This window comes from Mytilus edulis, chromosome 12 (assembly GCF_963676685.1).
Source record: "Mytilus edulis chromosome 12, xbMytEdul2.2, whole genome shotgun sequence".
Classification (NCBI taxonomy): Eukaryota; Metazoa; Mollusca; class Bivalvia; order Mytilida; family Mytilidae; genus Mytilus; species Mytilus edulis.
The window spans coordinates 17,148,885-17,176,606 of NC_092355.1; the positions used below are offsets into that span (position 1 = coordinate 17,148,885).

The 27,722-nt window shown below is 33.0% G+C and overlaps 2 protein-coding genes and 1 pseudogene across 2 annotated transcripts; all 3 read left to right on the forward strand.

Annotated features, from left to right (window-relative positions):
- The first annotated feature begins 12,493 nt into the window (after positions 1 to 12,493).
- Positions 12,494 to 20,229, forward strand: LOC139497463 (uncharacterized; annotated as a pseudogene).
- A 212-nt stretch (positions 20,230 to 20,441) lies between these two features.
- LOC139497464 (uncharacterized) lies at positions 20,442 to 21,215 on the forward strand. Its single transcript, XM_071285690.1, has one exon. It carries the CDS (start codon positions 20,442 to 20,444, stop codon positions 21,213 to 21,215), a length of 774 nt encoding a protein of 257 aa, XP_071141791.1.
- A 10-nt stretch (positions 21,216 to 21,225) lies between these two features.
- On the forward strand, positions 21,226 to 23,409 carry LOC139497465 (uro-adherence factor A-like). The gene is made up of 3 exons (XM_071285691.1): positions 21,226 to 21,493; positions 21,545 to 22,391; positions 23,084 to 23,409. The coding sequence occupies exons 1-3, from the start codon at positions 21,226 to 21,228 to the stop codon at positions 23,337 to 23,339; spliced, it is 1,371 nt and encodes a 456-aa protein (XP_071141792.1). The 3' UTR covers positions 23,340 to 23,409.
- Positions 23,410 to 27,722: the final 4,313 nt, after the last annotated feature.

The window sequence follows — 27,722 nt, forward strand, 5'->3', positions numbered from 1 at the left end:
GTAATACAACACATAATTATGGTTGGGAAAGAGCATTGTTGACGGTTATTGATGAGTAAACTTTATAAATTGAGCAATAACATCATCAATATTAAATTTCTAAACCAAACAGTATCGACTGTTTCCCTGGAATATAAGTTAATTGAAAAGATTGCAGAACAAAATGGAAGTTAACTCATTCTGTTTGAATCGTGTATACGGTATATGGTTTATGAAAGACACAAGGCTCATCAATGGTATTGAAAAAAGATGACATGAGACATTTGTTCTCACGAAGTTAGTTATCCAAAACATAACAGACATACTGTATACAAACTTATTTTCGCGATTTATTTTCACGACCCATTTATTTTCCCGACTATTCTTCATGTTCTTTGAAGTCTTAAAAAATTAAATTCAAATAGATTATAAAGCAAGGGTTATCATAATGAGATTTGACTTGGTCAAACAAAACTCGCTTGATTTAATTTAAAATTATTTGTAATTGATAGAAAACCAATTTATACCAATCAGTCATATTTGTCGTTTTCGTGGTGAAAACAAATACAAAATGGATTTTACATATCCGATGGTATTACAAATTGAATTCTATGATCTACCTAAACATGCGTATTATGATGTTTTTTTTTGTATTTTAGGGTGAAGGGAAAAGTTATAAGGAAAATTGTATATTTTTTTCAAAATAGTCTCAGTGTAGCAGTTCAAACTCTTACTTCTCCATTCAGATATTCATTTATTTTCAAGGATGACTTCGCACCAAGTGATAAATATAATATGAAATCACAAAATATGTTAAAGTTTCATGTTTACACATTTCATTAACATGCAATTGTAACATACTATTTTCGCACTCATACCAACAAATATGGTAATCAGCAGAATATCAATAGCTTCCAGACATGTATAAAATATTGTGATGAACTGTATGATTTCTTAAAGAATATTATTGTATGATAAAAGTAAAATACTAAAAATATCGAACTCCAAGGAAAAATGAAAACAAAAAGTTCCTTATCATATGGTAAAACCAAACACAAACGAATAGAAAACAACTGTGAAATTCCTGACTTGGTACAGACTAGAATACCCTCTCACTTGTATTACAGTCCCATAAAATGTTTTTATATTGACAACGATGTGCGAACGACCAAAACTAATCTGATTGTAAAAAATGTCAAAAAGGATGTTCAAAAAACTCATCATAGGTACCAGGATTAAAATGTTGTATTTGCGCCAGACTCGCAGTTCGTCTACAAAAAAACTCATCGATGACGCTCTAATAACAAAAAAATGAAAAAGGCCAAATAAAGTACAACCATCAACATCGTGCTATAACTTTTAATACCATAAAAATAACAAGTAAAACTGTGGGAACTGTTCAATGATGATACCCTTGTCGAAATATTTCGGTAAACAGGAAGTTATTGAGTGATCAATCTGAAAACCAATCACACGGTATAGCGGACTTATATAAACCCTGAAACCAAACAGAAATCTTTGTATTGTAGTTTCTGAGAAAAATGTGACGAAAGTTTTCAACTTTGCAATCAGGTGTAAAATGATACAAGTGTTCGGTAAACAGGAAGTTGTTTAGTGATGAATCAGAAAACGCATCACACAGTATAGCTGACTAATATAAACCCTGAACCTAAATTTCAGAAATCCTTGTCGAGTAGTTCCTGTAAAATATTCGACGAAAATATTCAGGGGACGGCCGGAATGACGGACGAATGCACTTAGGGATGGACAGACAGAGGTAAAACAGTCCCCCCCCAACTGTTTTTAAAGCCGGGGTATAAAAAATATGTAAAGAAAGAAAAATGACATATTGGCAATGCACATCAACAAACATGAAAGACATAAACAAAAAAAAGTATGAGCAACAAACAACTTTTTTATAATATAGAACCAAATCCATTATACTATATATCTATACAACAATGTAATTGTTTGCATAGTGATACACACACATATAACTCATTTCCTCAAGAGTTATTGTTTTGAAAAGTAAATATCTAAGTCAGTCACTGCTGGTGGAGTTTTCATTCCCCGAGGGTATCACCAGCCAAGTAATCAGCACTGTGCTGACATGCATTATCATTGATATGGTCATATTTATAAATTAACTGTTTACAAAACTTTTGAATTTTTGAAATACTAAGGCTTTTCTACCTCAGGGATAGACAACTTTAGCTGTAAAAAACTTTGAATTTTGATCCTCAATACTCTCCGACTTCGTACTTTATTTGGCTTTATTTAACATTTTTGGATTCTAGCGTCACTAATGAGTCTTTTGTAGATGAAATGCGCGTCTGGCTTAACTACAAAATGTAATCCTGGTATCTTTGACTAGTTTATCTTCATTAGTGTTATACTGTTCTATTTTTTGAACCCAATATGAGAGCATGAGGGCAAACTTAGCGTTCAAATGTTTATAGATTTTGAAATATTTAGTCTATGCAGTATCCTTATAACGTAAAACATCTAAAAAATATTGCAAGTTATTTCCTTTTGCAATATTGTTTCTACTGTAGCATTTTAGATAACATGTGTAATTTCATAGCTTTAAAAAGCACTGAAGAGTTGCACTACAATAGGATCCACCAGACACTGCATTTTCGCTCAGGAGTGTGCAGCTCAATAGAGAAACATCGTAAATAAAGGCCGAGCATTCTGTATCAATGTGGCAATAAAAAGCACAACTAACACGTGTCGGCACTGGAACAACAATATTCATTTCTGAAAACGAGGTTCCAGAATACATGAGCTCAAATGTCCCCATGCTGTTTCCATCTAAAAATACATAATTATACCAATGTATAGTTTAATACTTGTTGACAAGCAAAACAAACAGAAAAAGAAAACTGCATATAAACCATCATTCTGAAACATATCAATAAAAGCACTTTAACCGACGTGTCAATTCTTATATTTTTATTACTAAATTAAAAATTGTCCATGCGGAATCATTAGCGGGTAATAATGGCTTTGGTTGAGTTGTTAAAAAACAATCGATCAAGTACTAATTGCAACCAATATAAAAGCAAGAGCGCTTTACTCAAGGTTCTTCGTCTTTGATTTTCTGTGGTCTGTTTAAGTTAGATATATTTATAAACATAGAGCCCTTAGTTCGATATCTTCTTTTGAAGGATAATAAGATTAAATCAGTTCTTTATTTCATCCTCAAGAATGAATTTTCACCACTTGTTAGACTAGATTTTTAATTGCATCTCCATAATTAGTCTGTGACTATTTAAACTTTTGACACTCATGTACTGTTGGTTTCGATGCTCACTTATATTACCTGAATTAGGCTGTTGTTAAGAAAGTCTGAAATGTCTTATTAAATTGTGTATTGTTATAAATAAGTTTGCACTGAAATATCATATTCAACTGATTTTTGCATGGCTTTTTTAATGAACAGTGGCAATATAACTCATATAAATCTAGAGCCATAACCAATTATTGATAAATGCAATACGTAGGTTCACACTGTGAGCTGAACGGGTTGAAGGGCAGATCATTTGGACTGCTACTAGATATAAAAAATGCATAAAGATACACCAACGATTTTAAACAAGACATCTTTCATTAGCAGTCAAGTTGTCGCTTTGAAAAAAAAGCGCTCGGCTTTAACGCCCTCATTCTGGCTAAAACACACGCTCAGACTTGGTTTTAACGTAAAATTGGGAAAAATTGGGTAACTTTATTCCTATACCCTAGTATACCACGTTTATTAAAATGTGTGATATATTGTGGTCAATTTATTATATCCCCGCTGGATATTTTGTAACTTTTCATACCTGAACAATCCTTAATATATACGGAATAATATGGGTTTAGTACTGAATACATGCTGCTAACGCTTTCAAATAGCTTGCACCTCCCTCCAGTTTTGTATTCAATGTGGGAACATTTTGATCTCACCAAGCAGGTGTAGAGACATGTGTCTTTGTCAACATCATTATATACAACTATTTCAACTCCATCTCCGTTTCTAACTTGGTAGGTTTCACCGACTAACTCCATTGTACATCCTAAATATCAAATATTAATGATTGTAAGTGGAATTGCATATAAGACTTAAAATAACCAATTGAAAGACTAGAAAAAATGTAAGATTTAATTTAAAAAAATGAATTAAACACGTTTCCAACTTGAAAGGTTTCACCGAGTAACTCCATTGTACATCCTAAATATCAAACATTAATGATTGTAAATGGAATTGCATATAAGACTTAAAATAATCAATTGAATGACTAGAAAATTGTTTGATTTAATAAAAACAAGAATGTGTCCATAGTACACGGATGCCCCACTTGCATTTTACATGTTCAGTGGACCGTGAAATTGGGGTCAAGACTTTAATTTGGCATTAAAATAGAAAGATCATATCACAGTTAATATGTGTACTAAGTTTCAAGTTGATTGGACTTCAACTTCATCAAAAACTACCTTGACCAAAAACTTTAACCTGAGCTTCAGACTATCTTTTTCTTTGTTTAGTGGACCGTAAAATTGGGGTCAATACTTTAATTTGACATTAGAATTAGAAAGATCATATAATAGGGAACATGTGTACTAAGTTTCAAGTTGATTTGACTTCAACTTCATCAAAAACTACCTTGACCAAACATTTGAACCTGAAGCGGGACGAACGGACGGACAAACGAACGGAGGCACAGACCAGAAAACATAATGCCCCTCTACTATCGAAAGTGGGGCATAACAAATATTTAGCACTTTTAGTACTCCTACGTAATTATTTAAACATGTTTACAATTTTGTTTTTCTAATTGTTTTGGATCCAGTATCAATGATGAGTCTTATGAAATTGATTTTCACCATATTAACATACTGCATGTTTCAATAAAATATTAAAAAAAGTCATTGTATGTCAATACATTTTAGTGGACACTTTTGGTTCATGGCTTTTCCATGTAGAAACAGGGATTATTCTTCGTATGACTTTTTCAGAAAATCTTAGCTTTCCTTGAAAACTATCTCATAAACAAGCAAGCAACCAGAACTTTAATTTAGTTATTGTCTTTTGTCTATTTTACTGCATTAATGCTATTCAGACACATTTGTAAAATGCATTATACAATAGTACATGTTATTCTGAACTTGTTAATTCGTCCAATAGGATAATGATCCATATATGAATATGGAATATGAATATTAGCACTATCATAAATAAACATGTCAAACAATCAGATACATTAACCACATAGTTTCAAATGGTTTAGACTTCAACTTCATCAAAAACTAACTTTTACCAAAAACTGTGAAAACATCAAAGCTTAAATCTGAACCGGGACAGACGGATAATAGAGTTGACGAACGGACGGAAGGACGAATAGACGCAAAGATCGAAAAACATAGTGCCTATAAAATTAGGGCATACATTTAAAATTAAGTGTAACTAAGAATTAAAAAAGACTAACCTGTACAAAAGCTAATCATAAATACCAGCAGGATCAAAAATTCAAATACATTTAATTTCATGATGACAAAAGCAGTACTCCAGTATTTGACAGCGTTAACAATATAAGTAAGACTACAATTATATATCATACTTTATTTGATCAATGACATTTTAAATAAATAAAATCATTTAGATTGTGAATTTAGGACTTCAAACATCAAGCAATGTTTTATCATTAAAGTTGTTCAAAACTAATTCTATACAAGCATAATTTGTTTGCATTTGAAACCATGGATTTACGAGTTTGAACAGCGGTATACTAGTGTTGCTTTTAGTTATATTGAACAAATCATTAGCCCCAATCAATTATCTACAGTTTCTGTATGAAGATAACATTATACACAAAATGATAACTCCTGGTTTTTCTACATTTGATTTTACCAATAGTCTATTAGTTAAGTAAATAAAAAAGGCAATATATTTCATGAGCAAACTGATATATAGTCTGTTCCAACTTCATAGGTATAATGTGTTTGTGATTAAACTAGTATTCAGGTATCTTTCATAGCGACGATGCAAATTGTGTAAATTAATAAATCAAATATATTTTTAATAATTCAATGTTAATTCAATAGATCAATTTTTCATACAAACGTCAATAAGAGACTAGAATCCATTTATAATTAGGTCTTTCCACTTTTCGTCGAAAGACCTTTTGTTTTTCTTCTGATTATTTTTTAGGTCTTTTGTTTTTCTTCTGATTATTTTTTCTTCTTCTTCTTCTTCTTCTTCTTCTTCTTCTTCTTTTTCTGCCGTCTAATATGCTTTTTTGTCTTACAACATATCGAATTGATTTTTGACCAATGATGTGGTACAGTAATGGGGGTTTCAAAACTCACCCTGTGCGACCGAACACTTATCCTTATAGGAGTTATCCCCCCGCGTCCCCTTTGTCTTGTTATCGCTATACATTGTATCTCTAAAACCGTAAAAGATTTTAACAAACTGTTTTCACCGAATTGTTCGTCTACTCTAAGAATGATTTGGTTAATTTTGACTGGAGTGATCGGAAGACATCTTAATGGGAGTTATTTCCCTTTGAAAATTTAAGATGGTCGATATGTTGGATCAATTCATACGTTATAAGTCGGAGAGGTCTACAGTCTTTTGATATGAAGTCCTTGGTCATTTTGAGGGAAATTGAGGTCAAGGTCAAAGGTCAAGGTCATGTTATAAATTTTGAAGTTTGCTTGTTATCGTTTGTCACAAGACACTGTTACGGTAAATGATATGATGCGTTTGCCAAATAACTGTTTACAATAAGGGGCAACTTCAACTTATTTAAGTCGAAGAGTTTTGGTTAACCCTTATAGGAGTTTTCTCCCCTTCTGTATTTGAAATCAGTATTTTCCACAACCATACAAGTGATTGACATGGGGTCTTTTGATTTGAGATCACTGACCTAAAAATTGAGGTCAAGGTCAATGGTCAATTTGACGTTATAGATTTTAACCTTTGCTAAAAATTCTTTCTGCTTCATTATAAAACAGTTAAATCTACTGCATAAACCTATTAATCTTATCTTTTTTTATATCAGTTAGTTTTTCCACATTACATTTTTTAAATTTCATTCTTATTATCGAGCATGTCGAGGTGGAAAGACATTCAATTGTTCTCTGAAGAATTGGTTTTTAATTATCTTTATAATTCATCTTTAAAGTTTCGAGTAATAATATAATGATACAAAAAAGCTTATGTAAGATAAAGTTTTCTTTTCTTACAAACATAATATTTGTTTCGTCTAAATATGACTCATCAGCAGTGACGCTGAGATCAAAACAGTTAGAGAGCCTAACAAGTAAGAAGCAATATATTTACAAAGTCACAATATCTCACGAAGTCATGCATTCAAAATGAAGTAAATGATCTTCTGCGTCTTAGTAGTCTATCACGTTGATGAATCCATGCTGGTAACTGTCTTTCACACATCGTTGTTAATATAATGGATTTTGATGCGACTGGCATACAAGTGAGAGGTTTAGCTAGCTATAAAACCAGGTTCAATCCACAATTTTTAACATGCAAAATGACTGTACCAAGTCAGAAATCTGACAGTTTTTATTCATTCGTTTGATTTGTATGGGCTTTTAATTTTGCCATTTGATTAGGAGTTAGATATTTTTTTGATTTTACTCTTTAGTATTTAAGACTGGTGTCTTTTACTCTGTATTGACGTCTTTTTATTTGACGTGCATCTCATGCTGAATTATTGTGCATTATGCTAATACTTAGACCTTATTTTAGTAGCTCTTTGGATGGACATGGTTAAGTATCTTTTCAATATTTTCCTTGTGTTAGAGGTTTGGTGTCCTTGGTGTTCGAACAATGGTTCTATAAAAAATATTTTTTAATCTGTCACGTGGTGAGTAAATATTATTTTTAGAGGGTACGTTGTCAGCTTCGTCTATGTCGTATAAGGTTTTAAGCAAAACATCTCACAAAAGAGTGAGACATTATTAAAATAGCTTGGATTAATTGATAAATCTCGTCATTAGTAATTGACACTGCAAACATGCAATTGTTAGTTCGAATTCATTGTATTATTCTGTGCAAAGATTTCAGAAAAATGAAACAATAGTAAGAAAAATTAAAATCAGGAGAAATTTTAAAAGGCACTTATTTTGTTTTCCTAAGTTCTTAAGTTTCTTTATTTTCACTATTGTTTAGCTCACCTATAACAAAAAAAAAAACATGTGAGCCTATTCATCGTTTGACTTTTGTCTTCCGTCGTCCGTCGTCGAAGTCCGTTAACGATTATAACAATCTTCTCCTTTGAAACTACTGGGTCATATAATTCCAAATTTGGCTTTAATAATTTTTAGTGTATCTAGTTGTGTTCGATGGCCCTGTCCAAGAATCAAGATTGCTGGCATGGATAAATTAGGAAATGGGGTCAAATGCAGTTTTGGGCTTATATCTCTGCATCTTACGTATCAAGAAAAAATCAGACAGGAGTAAAATGTTCATCTGGTTAAGATATATGTGCCCATAAATTTTTCGACGCATCAAATGACCAGTTGTTGGGTTGTTGCCCCTGAATTGGTAGTATTAAGGATATTTTACTGTTTTCGGTTATTATCTAGAATTTCATAATAGATAGAGATAAACTGTTAACAGCAAAACTGTATAACAAAGTAAAATCTACAAATAAGTCAACTTAATTCGAAATTGTTAATTGACCCCATAAGGAGTTATTGCCCTCCAAAGTAAATTTTCAAAAATCTTCTCTCCTGAAACTACAGGGCCGAATCACACCAAATTTGACATGGATCATCTTTTGGGTATTTAGTTAAACAAATGTATCTAATGACCCAAAACATGAACAAAGATGACCTCCATAGATAATATAGCTAATAATTGAACTGTAGAAGTCTATGGAAAAAATGTAAAGACAAATCATGAATGACCTGCTTTTGATTTAAAAAATGGACCAAATTAAACCAAACCTCGTCTCGACCACTTTTTGTGTATCTATGGTATTTAATATTATTCATTATGATTTAACCATATTTACTTGATTTCTAAATCCACAGTAGATTCAGGTGAGCGACACATGCTCTTAGGAGCCTCTCGTTTTTTGTTTGTTTGTTTTTCGTTTTGTTTTGTTTTTTTAATAATGTAAAATAAGTTAATGAGATATAATTTCCAATGAGACAACATTCCATCAAACTTCAAACGAAGTGTTGGAAGTAATAATAGGCTGTACGGCTTTCAACAATGAGAAAAAAATTATCGTATACACTGTAGTAGGCTTTAAAAACTATAAAATATGAAACAAATTCGGTTGAAAAAAAACGGTCAAATTATTATATAACAAGTTAATTAGTACAACAAATATGACCAACATGAACCAGCGACAACCTCTGAAATACTGGCTCCTGACGGAGGAAAGACACAAAAAGAATGTGGCAAGGTAAAACATGTTTGTGAGCGCTCAACCTTCCCCGTAATCTGGGATTGTGGTGAAATAGCCAAAACTGAGGAACAAACTATACAAAATCAGTCAAAAAAAGGCTTAACTCATAAGATCAATCTATTCGAAATAACATTAAAAAGTGGCGCACATTTAATCTATAGGGTTGTTCAGTGTGTTCCACACTTTAGATGTTATTCAATCATATGCAGAAGATATATTACAGTCATTCCTTAAATACATAGCCGATAGTAAAAAAATAATCTCCAAGGACAACACAAAACGGAAAGTCCATTTCAAATTTATAAATCAAATACTCAAACAAATCACACAAATAATAAAAAAAACTGTGACATTCTTGACTTTTACATGCATTTATCTATGTAGAAAACAGTGGACCAAACGTGGTCCCATTGCCAAATAAAACACCCACTTGCATGACAGCTGAACAGAACTTCTACATGTATATAGATGCAAGACTTTCTCAAAATAACTTGAAATTTAAACTAAATAACAAGAGCCATTTTCTTCTGGTGAATTTGATATACAGTAGTACGTTTTGTGTATACTGTATATGGTTTAAAGTTTAGGACAAATGACTTCGATACTCAGCTCAATATGAGAATGGTCAGATAAATGATAAACAACTTTTTTTATGTACATATATGTTGTTATATATTTTAGCGGTATATCTACAGAGCCATTTTCCATGTTATTAATATGTTGAATGAAGTTAAATAGAGCTAAAAGGAGTTGCTATATTTTTTCATCTGATTCATAAATTGTATATTTAAGAAATAATTGATGCAAGCTATACTTTATTGTAGTTTTAACATGGGTATGCATTATATTCGTGATTATTTTTGCCCGAGCGACAGTGAGGGCTAAAATAAAATGAATATAATGCCTACACATGTTAAAACTACAAAAGAGTATTGCTTGCATCAATTATTTCGATTCTGAATAGGACAATCTATTTAGGTAATTTCTATGTCCGATTAGTATAAGTGTAAAAGCGTTTGTGTAGGCTCTTCCATGAACTTCTCTTTTTTGTTTTTAAAGAAGCAAACGGCTGGCACTGTGATTTTTCAAAGGGAGGAGTTTGAAAAGCCAGCATGAACGGTTGTCGTATTTAGGTCAAATATGTCAATTTTGGAATGCAACACATTACAGTCATAATAGATGAATAAGGCTGTGTTCACACTGACCTATACTCGATGTTGAGTTAGTGTAACTCACACATAAACAAAACATAATAACGTTCCCATTGATAAAACTCAATGTTTACATGTAGTTAAAATCATGTTTTGTCTACATGTATTAGAAAAAATACAAAGGTAACAAAGAAACAGGCCGGTAAAAACCGTTGCCGGATAGTTTTTCTGCACTAGTAGTCAGGTCAAGGTCCGAGGCGATAGCCGAGGACCTTGACCTGACTACAAGTGCAGAAAAACTATTCGGCAGGGGCCGTATGCATAAAAAATCTTAACTTAAGTATTCCTTAAACTTATATTTCACTAAGAACTTCCTTAGTTAAGTAAAATTCTTAAGTGGTATGCATAAACTTACTTAAGTCTTCACTTAACTAAGGAATACTTAAATCGGAACCTTTCTCTAGTTACCGTATGATATATACTAGCTCGTCACATGTACTCATCCGTGTAAATGTTTGTTATGATTATTTAAATTTATTGGTCAATGCATGCTTTTATTTTAAAGAGCTGGGGTTAAATTGATATCGGTATAGATGAAAAACAATTCAATAGAACATAACATGTAGTACAATGATCAACAATTGCCGCATATAAGACAACGCTTTTTAAGGTTGATGTTTTGACGGATTGGAAGAAAAATATTTCGGTAATCCAAGATTTTCCTCTACTTAATCTTCATCATCTTTTAATGGGTGTAATATTTTCTGGTTACAACAATATGTTTTAAACACTAACAAAACATGATCAAGGTTTCAGTGGCGTAGCAGACTAAGCGTAGCATTGTAAGCAAATCATTTAACAAAACACATTTTTCAATAAAATGTTTAATAATAATTCAGCTTATGCGCTGACGTCTACCTTTGCATACCTCTTGCTGACATTTGCTTTATGGTTTGGAAAAATCTATTTTGATGTGAAATTAACATTTTTATCACTTCCCTTTTACAACAACAAAAAAGGGGGAGGGTAGAATTTTTTCCAGGAATCCATATCAAGTGAGCTTTTCTCATATCTTGGCGTCCGTCGTCCGTCGTCGTAACTTTTACAAAAATTTCGTTTTGTGGTTTTTGCCAAAGTCTACATTCAAACCAACTGAAAATTTGCAGTTTGTTGAATATTTAAATTCGTGGTTCACCTGTACCCACGAAATCCGCGAAGCCATTCCACGCTACAGTGGAACTTACAGTGACATTCATTATAACCTGTGTAGAGCAAATTATAATCATAAAAATAAAAGTGTTAGATATCAGAATTGAAACTAAATGAATAAAGAGATAGTTCTTAAAATTTCATGGTGATTGGAGTTATATTAAAAAAGATTTGAAGTTAAAACTGTAAATTTTGAGAAAAAAATCACGGACAAATGCAAAATTCAACAGAGTGTCAAATTTTCACAGCAAAATTTTTGGTTCATGATACTATTTTCTGTTCAAGTTGATGGTTTTAAAGCATAGTGCAATCAATATTTTATTTAAATTATGAACATAAAGTTGTTTTAGTGGTGTTTTCTAGGAAAACTTTGATTTATTTAGATGATAACCCAAGCATTACGATTTTCCGTCAAATAACAGTGTTAGCAACAAGACACACAGAAAGCAAAATGTGAAATAAAAAGAACGCAAACTTGTTATCACTGAAAACATCTGATGTTATAACACGTTTTTCTTATAGTATGGCGTACAGAGCAATGCACCCTAAAAAAATAAACACAACTGAAAAAAATAAAAAATATTCCGTCAAAAAAGTAACGGTTGTTGGATGCAGTTTATGCAATATTATCCAATGAATTTTAATCTGCAGTTGATTGTTCTAGACAATTCCACCGGAAGTTAAACGACCGGATTAATACCGTATCTGATTTGGTTATTACAATACAAGATGGCAAGCAATTTCCTCAGGTAAGTTTTCAGTCAGAAATTGAGGATTTTCACGTTCGTTGAGAATGATAACATTAGTTACCGTTATAAGTAAATAATCCATTAAATGTCCCGTGTTTAGATGTGGTTTTTAATGTGATATGATTGTTTTAAAGAGTGCAAACTTTATATAAAATACCTGGGGAGTTTGGAAAGGGACACGAGATATACGCATGATTTCGGTATTGACATGGGTAACACATGTTATCATTGACATACATTGTCTGGTTTAAAATTAGAGTCAAACATCACTTATGTTTTTTGTACATCACATCATCAAAAAGAAAGCTTGTCATGATAAAGAAAAAGTTGCAAAAAGAATCTACTATGATACATGTACACTTTGAAAACAAAAAGAAATATAGATCTATAGGGATGTGTGTTTATGTTAACCATGAATAACTAAGTGATGGTTGACTTCAACGTCCTGGACAGAAATGTCAAGTACACAGTTGTTACTAAGCAATGTATTTCTATTAATCACCAATCATAACATGTTTTAAACACACTATAATGGGTTTTGTTTACATACTTCTGTTTATAAAGGTGAAAATTACATGCCTTATTAGATCTGAATTGTACATGTGAACATTTTCCCATAAACAGATAAGAATGTTATTATGGACTTTTTGTTTTTTTCAGCTCTTGCCTGAAAAAACTGTCATTCATCATAACAGTTTGGTGTCTGACTGATACAATAAATTAAACATTGCTCAATGTGTTTTGTTCTTTTTTTTTAGGCTTATTATTGATAATGTATACAAAATTATAAATAATTGTTACAAATAAGAAATTAATTTATTAGATCTTGGCTGGTGTAACATTGTCATTCATGACATCTGTTTACTTAATTCAACCTGTTAACATTGTCAAGCACACTGGTGTTACCATATCCTGTTCAAAAATACTTTTAATATACTCTTTACCTGAAAGTATCAAAAGTTCTGTTTTCTTATCTTAAATCACCCACATGTCAATGTACCATTTAAGTACATTTAATGCACAAACAAATTTCACAACACAAAAAACAACAGCTGTGATGTTTGACCACTCATCAAAGATATTTGTCTTACTTAAAATATGTCCAGTATAACATGATTTTGACATCAAATCAATTTAGATGTAGTTCTTAATTGAAGTCTTTGATAAAGATTTAAATTTAAAGAGGATGGTTTAAAATTCTTTATAACTAGCATGATAATATAAGAAAGACTGTTATTTACCAGTTTACATTAAGATGTACAACTAATGTCACATGTGACTTTTATGGAAAAAAATCATGGTCAATCATGACCTGTTTACAATTTACTTAAACTTACATAACATTAGACTTTGAATGTTCTTGTCAGAATTAGACTTTTAAAACAAAAAAGTCATGCTCTTTATCGTTTAAAGACAGTGCAATTGTTGCATAGAATATCATTCTACAATTTTTTTGTAACAGTTGTGAAAATTGACCATTTTTTATTTTAAATATTGTGAATAATGTATGTCCAAATCACAGCAGTTTGAGATATCTCGACAAACCAAGAAATGTAACAAAATCAGTTTAATAATGCTTTAAATATGTTAAAATCCTGAGTTCCAATCTATTTTTTTTTTTTTGCTTCAAAAAATATAATCTTGTTTATATTATTCAATTAATACTGTTTGACAATGAAGTAACATATGTGATGTTGACTTGCTTTAAAAAAAACAAATTGTGAAGAGACGAGTCCAAATAACAACTGTTTGGCAAAGTATTATACTATATTACTGTAATAGAACAGTCATCATTTTATTTTAAAGAACATATTTTTTGTGTTCTTGAAACAGAATTATTGTCTCAAAATATATTTATAGTCCAAGGTAAACAAGTGTTAACAAATTAGGTTATATATGTGAATATTGACCTTTAATGTTAAACAAAATGGTGTCAAATGTCGCAACATTTTGACATAATGATGATTGATCATATCAGCATCGTTATGACTGCAATATTGAAAACATTCTACATGTTAACAGAAGTACATTTTTGTACCTATAGTCTGTTAAATTTGAAAGATATATAATGATAAACCACAAATATAAAATATTTGGCTTTGTGATTATGGACATCTTAACCATGAAATGATGTAAAAAGTAACAGTGTTTCACATTCATACATAGAAAGAGAAATGTGACATTTTGATTATAGTAGAAAACGCTTGAATTACAGTTCATTTGGCTTATTTTGGTATTTACAGAATGGAGATGAGGCCTAGGAAAGAAAAACCAGCTGAAGAAGAAGGATTTATGCATGTACCAAAACTCAGCAATGCAGAGAAACAAAAAAGATACAGAGAAAACCTGAAATTAAGACCTGGTAAGGACTCCTAATAAGTTATCTGGCCAGAAGGGCTGTGTGAACTAACGCTTCATTTGGCATTTGTCACGCATTGAAAACTTTTTATGCCCCACCTACAATAGTAGTGGCATTATGTTTTCTGGTCTCTGCATTCATTCGTCCATCTGTCCCGTGTCCAGTGTCAGGTTAAAGTTTTTGGTCAAGGTAGTTTTTGATGAAGTTGAAGTCCAATCAACCTGAAACTTAGTACTCATGTTCCCTATGATATGATCTTTTTAATTTAAATGCCAAATTAAGAGTTTTGACCCCAATTTCACGACCCATTGAACATAGAAATGATAGTGGGAGTGGGCCATCCCTGTACTATAGACACATTCTTGTTAAAACATCTTTTTTGCTGAAACTACTTGTAAAAAATTGACCAAATTTGGTGCCCCGAGGGTATCACCAGCCCAGTAGCCAGTACTTCGGTACTGGCATGAAAATACGGATTTTTTGTGTTATTTAAATTTGCTGTTACAAAATATTAGAAATTATTATAAATTAAGGAATGTATCTCCCTCATGCAAAGCTCTGATTCCTTTCACGAATTTGACTATACTTTTTGGACCTTTTGGATTATAGCTCTTCATCTTTTATATAAGCTTTGGATTTCAAATATTTTGGCCACGAGCATCACTGAAGAGACATATTTTGTCGAAATGCGCATCTGGTGCAACAAAATTGGTACCGTTGATTTTATTGGTGCCAATCATCTGTAGCATTCTGGTTTCAAAGATGTGTCTATATGACTGTGTAAATATTTACACCAAAATTGACAACATCACAGTATAGTTAGTGCATGAAAACCTCATTAAATTGTTGAAAATGTCGGTATAGTCTATGTTCTCTAAAAAAAAAAACATTATAATCGAAATATTCATTGTGGCCATAAATTTTGAATATTTTAAACACAGGCCTTTGTGTTTCGCATATTTTATCCCTCACAATTGCTAAGACCCATGTTTAAATCACAATAAAAGTATGTCGACCTTGATTTTTTCTTTTTCTTTTTAGATTATTTGGAGATAAAAAAGAAGAATGCAGAGCAAGCCAAAAAGAATAGACTAAAGGAAAAAACTGAAACAGAAATAGAACAAATAAGAGAAGGAAATCGTATTAGAGCTAAAAGACATAGAGAAAAACAAAAAGCCCTTGGGATAGAAAAGAAGAGAATAAAACCAAAGACAAGACAAAAAATCTTAGAACAGCGAGAATACTGGCGAATAAAAAAGCAAGATTCTCGTAGCAGATCATCTTGCCAGAAAAAAAAGACGTGTTAAGGAAAAGGACCGAATGAGAAAAATGTCGCAGAACAAAAAGACGAGAACAAAGCCAGCACATGCTAATTCAGTTTTTAGTAGTCCTTCAGCTGAAGAAAAAGCAACACAAAGAGTAAAGCAGTATCTCCCAAAATGTGCAGAAAAAATGGCAAGAGTAGTCATGAATATAATAAGTAATGCATCACCCAAGAAACATGCAGCTCTTGCAAGAGTAGGAATAACCACACCAAAAAAGAGAAAAGTAGAAACCTATTGCTTTAATAATATAAAAAGACAAATATTTCGACTAAAAAGCAGTAATAAGAAATTTGAGAAAACCTTACGTCGAGCATTAGTATCAGCATGCATACAGTCTAAAGTTAAAAGTGCTAAGAATGTAAGCAGACACCTGGGCATCAAATGGTCTTACCTAAATAAATGTTCAGAACTGAACATGCTGAATGAATACAAAGTCAGATCAGATAAAATCCCTGTGGAAATAACTGAAGACGTTAAAGATTTTTTTCTACACCCACAGCTATCAACACCATTGCCAGACAAAAGGTTGGTTAACAAAGATGGAAAAGCAGCACACATAATGCACAGATCATTGTTAGACACATTTCAAATCTATAAGGAAAAGAATCCAAGCGTTAAGTTAGGAAAAAGCAAGTTTGCATCACTGCGCCCCAAAAATGTTAAAACATTTTGTGATCAACAATTGCAGCAGTGTTTATGTGAATACTGTTTAAATGTAGAACTGAAGTTGAAGACGGTCAATAAATTAAGTGGCCGTTCTTGTGAAAATGCAGAGGAACTGAATATCAAGGACAAATACTGTGCTGTTAATATAGTTATGTGTCCAAAAGGGGATAACCTTACCACAAGAAGGATTGTATTGATGGGCTTTGCAACATATGTGGAGAACAGAAGATGAGAACTCATCTAAAGGACGTGACCAACAAATATGGGGTAGACTATTATGTATGGGCCGTCACTGACAACAAAGAAAACTAGAGGCTCTAAAGAGCCTGTGTCATTCACCTTGGTCTATGTGAATATTAAACAAAGGACGCAGATTGATTCATGACAAAATTGTGTTTTGGTGATGGTGATGTGTTTGTACATCTTAATTTACTGAATATTCTAGCTGCTTACAATTATCTCTATCTATAATTAACTTGGCCCAGTAGTTTCAGAGAAGATTTTTGTAAAACATTACTAAGATTTACGAAAAATGGTTAAAAATTGACTATAAAGGGCAATAACTCCTAAATGGGTCAACTGACCATTTCAGTCATGTTGACTTATTCGTAAATCTTACTTTACTGAACATTATTGCTGTTTACAGTTTATCTCTATCTATAATAATATTCAAGATAATAACCAAAAACAGCAAAATTTCCTTATAATTACCAATTCAGGGGCAGCAACCCAACAATGGGTTGTCCGATTCAACTGAAAATTTCAGGGTAGATAGATCTTTACCTGATGAACAATTTAACACGGTGTGAGATTTGCTCTAAATGCTTTGGTTTTTGAGTTATAAGCCAAAAACTGCATTTTACCCCTATGTTCTATTTTAAGCTGTTGCGGACATCTTGGTTGGGTGGGTGGGTCACGCCACACATTTTTTAAACTAGATACCCAAATGATAGTTGTGGCCAAGTTTAGTTTAATTTGGCCCAGTTGTTTCACAGGAGAAGATTTTTGTAAAAGATTACTAAGATTTACGAAAAATGGATAAAAATTGACTATAAAGGGCAATAACTCTTAAACGGGTCAACTGACCATTTCGGTGATGTTGACTTATTTGTAAATCTTACTTTGCTGAACATTATTGCTGTTTACAGTTTATCTCTATCTATAATAATATTCAAGATAATAACCAAAAACAGCAAAATTTCCTTAAAATTACCAATTCAGGGGCAGCAACCCAATAACGGGTTGTCCGATTCATCTGAAAATTTCAGGGCAGATAGATCTTGACCTGATGAACAATTTTACACATGTCAGATTTGCTCTAAATGCTTTGGTTTTTGAGTTATAAGCCAAAAACTTCATTTTACCCCTATGTTCTATTTTTAGCCTTGGCGGCCATCTTGGAAGGTTGGGCAGGTCACCGGACACAATTTTTAAACTAGATACCCTAATAATGATTATGGCCAAGTTTGGTTTAATTTGTTCAAGCAGTTTCAGAGGAGAAGATTTTTGTAAAAGTTAACGACGCCGGACGACGGACGCCGGACGACGGACGCCGGACGACAGACGCCGGACGCCAAGTGATGAGAAAAGCTCACTTGGCCCTTCGGGCCAGGTGAGCTAAAAAGAAAGGCCTCATTCTCAAAAGTTCGAACAGCAACACTTTAATTGATGAATTGTGTTCTGAGATTTTATTCCTGAAAAAACATTTATTTATTGCCCATTGGGAATTAGGTCAATTCCAGAATATTTCACAGCACCCACCTGTAAACTGTGTGATTGCAGTGCTAGACTTTGGACGTAACTATGTTTGTGAGTTTCAAGATGAACCACAGTTTCTCTACTGGATTCATACTCAAATAACAGTACACCCTGTGGTGTGTTATTACAAGTGTAATGAGAATGGATGCAATAGTACAGTTAAGGAAGATGTTGTGTTTTTAAGTGAAGATATTCGCCATGATGCACACGCAGTTAATTGGTTTGAAAATAAAACTATTGAACATTTAAAAGAGAAAAATATTCAAATATTTAAATGACACATAGTTTGAATTTACAGATGGGTGTTCATCACAGTATAAGAGCAAAATTCCCTTCAGTTATATTTGTAACTCAAATGTGAAAATTCATAGATCTTACTTTGGAAGTCGTCATGGCAAAGGACCTGGAGACCAGGTAGTGGCAGTTGTGAAAGCAAAGCTTAGTAGAGCAGTGAAATCAAACCAAGCAGTCATAAGTAATGCAGAAAGTGCTGTTCATTTTCTTACAAAGAATAGCAAAGATGAGAAGGAAGCTCATCAACACCATAGGACACACTATATTTTAGTAGGAAAGACAGAAATAGACCATGATAAAAGCTTTAATTGTAAAACAGTGCCAGGAACACAAAAAATACACAGTATCAAAGGTCTTACAGATGATCCAAATATGATCCAGACCAGAAATTTGACTTGCTTTTGTGAAAAATGTTTGCTTGAAAATTATAATTGTTGTACCAACAAAGCATATGTGGATAAATGGAAAGTGACAAGATTAATGCAAGCTGGAAATGGACAAGACCAATGTAAACCTAAGAAAGGACTGAAAAGAAACAAAAGACAAACAGTGAACAAAAAAGTCAAAACAAAACAGAATACCACAACAGATGGCGTTGATGCAGCTGGTATGGTGACACCAGATGGTGTTGAGACAGTGGATGAGGTTGAGACAGTGGATGGTGTTGAGACACCGGATGGTGTTGAAACATTGGATAAGGTTTGGATAGAGGATGGTGTTAGCAAAACATTACTTGTTGATTATATAGTTTTCCCAGATCTGTATGAACAGTTAAATGCATGCACTCATTATGAACAGGTTGAAGATTTTGTTAGAGATGTAGGGAAACTTCCTCCAGTGACAAACCAGCAAGACATATATATTGTGTCTCACAAGCGTGAAATAGACAAAGGTTCATTGCCACTTGTAACAAGAGAATATATGGATAAGGGATTTTATCCAACAACTATTTATGGGGAAGGAAATTGTTTGACACGTTGTGCAAGTTTAATTGCATATGGAACAGAAGAACACTTCAAGGAAATGAGAATTAGAATAGTGTTTGAGCTAGTACAGCAGAAGCAAAAATACCTTGATGACCATTATTTGGAGAGAGGTGGAACCAGAAAAAGGGATATAGCAAAGCAATATGCGATGTTTTCGCCATTTTATATGGTTCAAAACTTATCAAAGCACAACATTGAGTCCATATTTGAGCAAGAGGTTCTAAGTGTCGCCCATCATGCGGCTTATATGGGTATTTGGCAAATAGCAGCAATTTCCAATGCGTTACTCAGAGAGGTTGTCTCAGTGTATCCAGTGTATCAGAAATGACCTTCATAGACACTTTTTTTCCATTCAAGCAGACATACAATACAGACCTACTTCCAGCACATATTATGTGGACAAACACAGGAGGAATTGACGATAAACCTTCAGAATGGGTGCCAAATCACTTTGTTGTACTTTTGCAAATTTAAAAACCAAAAGAACCATTTGACGATGATTTAGTTGTTTTGGAAGAACAAAGCACACCAGATTTATCAATGGATTTATTTGGTTCTGATCTGATAAGCAGCGTATTTGGAAATATTCTAGAAATGACATATGACATTGATAGTATGGATATAGACGTTGGTGCAGTAAATGATATTGGTACAGAAAATATGACAGTTAATGGTATAGAAAAAGCAGATGGATTGAAGACAACAAAGATATCCGATGGCATGGAGACAACAGAGACATCAGATAGCTTAGAGACAACAGAGAAAGCAGATGGTATGGAGACAACAGAGAAAGCAGATGTCTTGGAGACAACAGCGAAAGCAGAAGGCATGGAGACAACAGAGAAAGCAGAAGACATGGAGACAACATATAAAGCAGATGGCATGGAAACAACAGAGAACGCAGATGTCTTGGAGACAACAGAGAAAGTAGATGGTATGGAGACAACAGAGAAAGCAGAAGGCATGGAGACAACAGAGATATATGATAGCTTTAAGACAACAGAGAATTCAGATGGCTTGATGACAACAGAGAAAGCAGTTGGTATGATGTCTTCAGAGAAAGTAGATGGGTTAGAGATAATTGGAGACAATAAAGAGAGTATATGGCATGGTGACTCCAGAGAAAGCAGATGGCATGATGACTCCAGAGAAAGTACATGGCTTTGGGACAACAGAGGAAGCAGATGGCCTGGAGACAACAGAGAAATCAGATGGCTTGTTGACAACAGAGAGAGTAGATGGTATGGATACAATAGAGAGAGTATATGGCATGGTGACTCCAGAGAAAGCAGATGGCATGGAGACAACATATAAAGCAGATGGCATGGAAACAACAGAGAAAGCAGATGTCTTGGAGACAACAGAGACAGCAGATGACATGGAGACAACAGAGAAAGCAGATAGCTTAGAGACAACAGAGAAAGTAGATGGTATGGAGACAACAGAGAAAGCAGATGTCTTAGAGACAACAGAGAAAGTAGATGGTATGGAGACAACAGCGAAAGCAGAAGGCATGGAGACAACAGAGATATATGATAGCTTTAAGACAACAGAGAATTCAGATGGCTTGATGACAACAGAGAAAACAGTTGGTATGATGTCTTCATAGAAAGTAGATGGGTTAGAGATAATTGAGAAAACAGATGGCTTGGAGACAACAGAGGAAGCAGATGGCCTGGAGACAACAGAGAAATCAGATGGCTTGTTGACAACAGAGAGAGTAGATGGTATGGAGACTCCAAAGAAAGCAGATGGCATGATGACTCAAGAGAAAGTACATGGCTTTGAGACAACAGAGGAAGCAGATGGCCTGGAGACAACAAAGAAATTAGATGGCTTGTTGACAACAGAGAGAGTAGATGGTATGGAGACAATAGAGAGAGTATATGGCATGGTGACTCCAGAGAAAGCAGATGGCATGATGACTCCAGAGAAAGTACATGGCTTTTGGACAACAGAGGAAGCAGATGGCCTGGAGACAACAGAGGAAGCAGATGGCCTGGAGACAACAGAGAAATCAGATGGCTTGTTGACAACAGAGAGAGTAGATGGTATGGAGACAATAGAGAGAGTATATGGCAATGCGACTCCAGAGAAAGCAGATGGCATGATGACTTCAGAGAAAGTACATGGCTTTGGGACAACAGAGAAAGCAGGTGGCTTGTTAACAACAGGGAAGTCAGATGGTATGGAGACAACAGAGGAAGCAGATGGTATGGAGACAACAGAGAAAGTAGATGGCATGGTGACTCCAGAGAAAGCAGATGGCATGGTGACTCCAGAGAAAGCTGATGGCATGGTGACTCCAGAGAAAGTAGATGGCTTGGAGACAACAGAGAAATCAGATGGTATGGAGACAACAGAGAAAGAAGATGGCATGGTGACTCCAGAGAAAGCAGATGGCATGGTGACTCCAGAGAAAGCAGATGGCATGGTGACTCCAGAGAAAGTAGATGGCTTGGAGACAACAGACAAAGCAGATTGCAAAAGGTAAGGGAATATTATTCTTTATTAATTTTGATATTGTTGAAATTTGAAGTTTTATTTGAAAAAAAAATTGTAAACTTCTCTCCTTTTTGATTTGTTTTAGTATTTGTGTGATATATTATTTAACTGAAATGGTATGTCAAGTTTTTTTTTATAATAATTATGTTATGAATTTAGGCTAATGCATCATGATGTGGGAAATTTCGTGTTGGTGAAACTTCAATGTGGACCAAAAAAAACACAGAATTTTGTTGCTGAGGTAAAAAGGTTCTTTGTTATTGTTATTTGTTTATTGTGTTTCGTTGATGTTCTTTCTCTTTTATTTTACTTGCAGTATAATTATTGACATCAATCACATTTGGTGTCCTTTGTTATTGCATGTTTCAGATTAGGAAATATTAAGTTTTAATACTCATTTTTGGTACAGTGATAATAGGTGAGCCTAATGTTTAGTCTTATTGGACTTTATTTGTCATTACTGATGTTTTATCTAAATCTTGCTGGCTAATTAACTGAAAGCTAGCTGAGGAACTAAACTGATTACACATGTTCTCAATAATTTGTTTTTTGTTTTGGTTTGGACTAAAATGTTAGTCTTTAAACAAGTTAAGTTTTTTTATAAAAGTCTTACACATCAACTTTTTTTATTTTGTTTAAATTGATCGGTATTGTTACATCTTTCGTCTTTTTTCCAGATCGTTGATATTGTTGAGAGAGAATATATACTGCGATACATGCAGAAGTGTAAATATGGTTACACGTGGCCAGAGAGGCAAGATTCATCACAGGAACCTGAGGAACATATTGTTCAAAGACTCGCTAAACCAAATACGACTGAAAAAAACAACAAGACATTCTTTCACTTTAAATTTGATAATTAAATGTTTTCATTCATTTGACTTACTATGTTTACTGGTAACACAGTGTCACAATTGCTTGAATAGTCCATAATTGTTTATTATTATTAATGGGTGTAGTAGTAAAAAATGTGGTAACACCTAAATATATCCTTTCAACATTATTCTATCATTCAGGTTAGTTCTTTTTGTTGGCGTTTCTTATTGTTGTCCTTGGTTTTTGATGGCCCTTTTGTGTTTGCAGCTCCAATACACAAGTGAATGTGTACCATTCAATATGTGTTATGTTTGGTACTATTGCTTCAAGTGCAGAAGCTCAAACATTTGAGCCTAGGTTGGAAAATAAAATTAGTATTTGCCACACGTGAACTATCATGGTAAAAAACTTGATAATGTCGATCTAGTATATAGGTGGTATTTTGTTTATTTGCTTTCATCCATCCTTCATTGCCACTATACCCATTGTTTTTGCTGAGGTCTCATAAAGCTAATATGGTAAACATGTTGATTGATTCGGCAAGCTTATTTTTCTATATTCGCATACACTTAACATTTCATGGGCAAAAATCAATACCTAGTCATCTTTTTTTTTCTCTGTTTGTGCTAAAAACCGCATGATGGGTATTGTACTTTGTTTGTATACCACATTTGGCAATAGAAAATATCTCAACACTAAGTATAGTTCAAATATAACAATGAAAATACTAAAAACGGGTAACAGGCGTTGTGTTTTGACATCACGTCTGTTATATTGCCAAACGTAACATAGGTTACTATTTTGTATGAAATAGTTGGGTTTCTGCAGACTTTTCTTTAGCTTATATATTAAACATTTTACAGAAACATTTCTTAACTTTTTAGATTCACTTATTTCATCAGTTAATCAACAGTAATTCTCATAATAAGTATAACAATGTAGATGAAGTATGACCACACTACCAGCACAATGTCAACAGATAAAAGTAGACGTCTATGGTTGAAAAATATTAACAAAAATGCACAATAAATGTTTCATTTATGTTGGAAATTGCTAGTCATCATCATTTGATAGAGATTTATTCTCCTGATTTGAATAGAAACTAATATTGATCGGTCAAGTAACGTGCGTTACCTTTCAACCACTATAATGAAAATGCTGTTTTAATGCCCCAAAACGGTATAAGTTATGTTCCTAACAACGTAGTTTAATTATTTATATATTAATCTTACAGACTGCACAAAAAAAATAAAGATATGCTACGCTTTAAAATTTGGACATCTTTCACAATAGATATACACTGTACTGTGGAATGTACAAATTATACAAACTAGGGCATTTTTCAAAAGTCCTACAATCTTTACTAAAACAAAATTATTACAGTAAGTATATTCTAAACATCTTAACGTACTTAGCAATATTTTCGAAACCGCAATATATCTCATTGAATATATAAGGAAAATTAAAAATAATAATTTGATACGAGTAAGGTATCATAAATACCTTATATGATCTTATATAAATTTCGAATTCCATGGGGTGTAGCAGTGGGGACTTCTGACTGCCGTAACAGTGATTCCATAAACAATCAACTTATTGTTTCAACAAAATGGAGGTCCATGTCCACACCCACCCACTTTTATGAAAGAAATCCACCTCTGGGAAGGTCTTAAAACTTTTTGATTGTGTTCCTGTAAGTGAAAAAAAATGTAGGGTATGCCCTACATCTTTAAAATAAAAAAAAACTAAATTGAAAATTCATCAAATGCCCCCAACCACCCCCCCCCCCCCCCCCCCCCAAAAAAAAGGGCCCATATGCATAAAGCTACTTAAGTTAAGATTTTCCTTAGTAAACACTTAAGTTAAGGAAACTCCGCCCTTTTTATCTAAGTGGTATGCATAAAAAATCTTAAACTAAGTATTTCCTAAGTAAAATCTTAGTTCTTTTAAGTCACGCCCACAAAACGTAAGTGGCATGCATAAAACTACTTATACTAAGAAAACGCCTAAGATTACACCTAAGTCTAAGGTACCTATAGAGCTACCTTAAATTTTCAAAAATAGTTAAAAATCAGTTGACAGTATCCCTTTTTTGTCAGAACATTAATAGGTTACCTACACTTTAATTGATCAATAGCTATATCAGTAATAAAATCGACGTTTTTATGATACCTTACTCGTATTAAATTATTATTTTTAATTTTCCTTATATATTCAATGAGATATATTGCGGTTTCGAAAATATTGCTAAGTACGTTAAGATGTTTAGAATATACTTACTGTAAAAATGTGTTTAGTAAAGATTGTAGGACTTGCCCTAGTTTGTATATGGATTTCTGGAAAAAGGGAAGTGATACAAATGTTAATTTCACATCAAAATAGATTTTGTTTTAAACCATAAGCAAATGTAATCAAGGGGTCTGGAAAGGGAGATAGCAGCGCATAATAAGCTGAAAAATTAGTAAATATTTTATTGAAAAAAGTGTTTTGTAAAACTATTTGTTAGCACGTGCTTACAATGCTACACTCAGTCTTGTGCTACGCCACTGAAACCTTAATCATATTTTGCTAGAGTTTAAAACATATTGTTGTCTCCAGAAAATATTACACCTATATGTTACATTTTTATTGAATTGTTTTACATACCAATATCAATTTAACCCCAGGGCCTCTTTAAAAATAAAAGCATGCATTGATCAATAAATTTAACATAATCATAACAAACTTTTACACGGATGAGTACATGTGATGAGCTAATATACATCATACGGTAACTAGAGAAATGTTCCGATTTAAGAATTCCTTAGTTAAGTTTAAGGAATACTTAAGTTAAGATGTTTTATGCATACGGCCCCTGGTTGTTACCGGCCTGTTTCTTTGTTACCTTTGTATACTTGGGTAGAGCTAATTAATTTTAAAATAAACAGGCTGTGATCTTTATTTTTAATGAAAAAATGCAGGATGTGTGTCATTCCATCCCCCCGTCCCCCCTTAAAAAAATTGTTGCCAAATACATGAATTTAATATTCAGTGGTGAGGGTCCTGAGGGTTGCAACAACCCTTTTTTGGATGATGAATGCATTTAAATGGGGACATAAAGTTGGACCACACCCCCGTTTTGTCCTGGATTTGGACCTGGATCCGCCACTGATATAAATTCGATAACAATATAAATGCGATAACAATATAAATGTATCAAAAGAATGAATTTTCTACTTCATTAGTAAATGAAATGTTTATGAAAAAATGGATTTTGTCTTAATATTATATATATTCAGGCATATACTTTTTTTTTTAATTCATGCTCGTCCCTTGATCTGCAAGTGTTGCTCGGGAATAAATACGTGTTACATTATGATCCAATCGCAGCTTACCGCCCAAAATTGATGACATAAGTTGAATGATTTTCTTCTAGATTTGCTGCTTATTTGGACGTGTATTCCATGAACGTTTTTTGTTTATAGGATCAATCGTGCATTGGTAGGTTAATAGGAATTTTATCTTTTGATAAGAATTGAATTTTATTTACTTATTTCCTGCCTTATTTTTATTGAAATATACACGTCGGTATCATCATTTCTTTACTTTCAGCATTGTCCAAAATACTATTCATATCCACGTATTGAAGAAAACATTTATTGACCGAATATTTTGCTTCATAAAGGGGGCGGTATGCTCTTTTTTTAGTGTATTAACTATTTACTTTTCAACCTCATCACCCATTTTTTATTATTTAAAATTAGCACTATTTACGGTATTCGGAAAATCAGGAATCATGCAAAACTTAATTTGTCATCTGCTTGACCATGATAAATTTTTCTCATAAAATTTGGGATCAAAATATCTTTTTTGGGAGAAAACCATACCCCTCCTTTTTGAAGTTAAATATCTAATCCCTTAGTGTATATGATATGCATAGTATTTTACTGGAAATGTTTGAAAAAAGATATTGATGCTAACGTAAATATTTAAAATATTTACGTTAGCATCAATATCTTTTTTCAAAATTCAAAATTTTTGTTTAATAAAAAGACAGGAAATAAGTCGGTGAACCAAAAAGTTCAAATCTAATTGAAAGTTAAAGTGCCCATGAACTCACTGATTATGCACGAGTGATTATATTCATAAAAAGTGTCCGTGTAACAACAAAAAAGAGTCCGTGTATCATCTAAAAGGTGTCAGACCACCAATTACTCCCTCCAATTTAGAAATTTGTTACAAGACTTTAAACATTGGTTGAAAATTGGCATGTAGGAAGGTGATACATGTACAATTCAGGATATACCTGGTTTCCTTGAAGTTAAACTTAAGGTAAAATATTTAGAAAGCTGTGAAAATTGCAAAATTTGGTTGAACAGATAGGGATTTTTAATTGGTGGTCTGACACCTTTAAGGGAAATGCGGTGAAACCCCAAATTCAGAAAACAATTGATTTTTTTTACTTAACTGATCATATGAAGTGATAGTAGTCACATTTAAATCTTTTTTGGGGCAAAAAGT

Coding starts and splice junctions, on each gene's coding strand:
- LOC139497464 (XM_071285690.1), top strand. CDS start 20,442: ATGGATTTATTTGGTTCTGATCTGATAAGCAGCGTATTTGGAAATATT.
- LOC139497465 (XM_071285691.1), top strand. CDS start 21,226: ATGGAAACAACAGAGAAAGCAGATGTCTTGGAGACAACAGAGACAGCA. Junction 21,494..21,544: donor GACAACAGAGAAAACAGTTG/GTATGATGTCTT, acceptor TTGAGAAAACAG/ATGGCTTGGAGACAACAGAG. Junction 22,392..23,083: donor GACAAAGCAGATTGCAAAAG/GTAAGGGAATAT, acceptor TCTTTTTTCCAG/ATCGTTGATATTGTTGAGAG.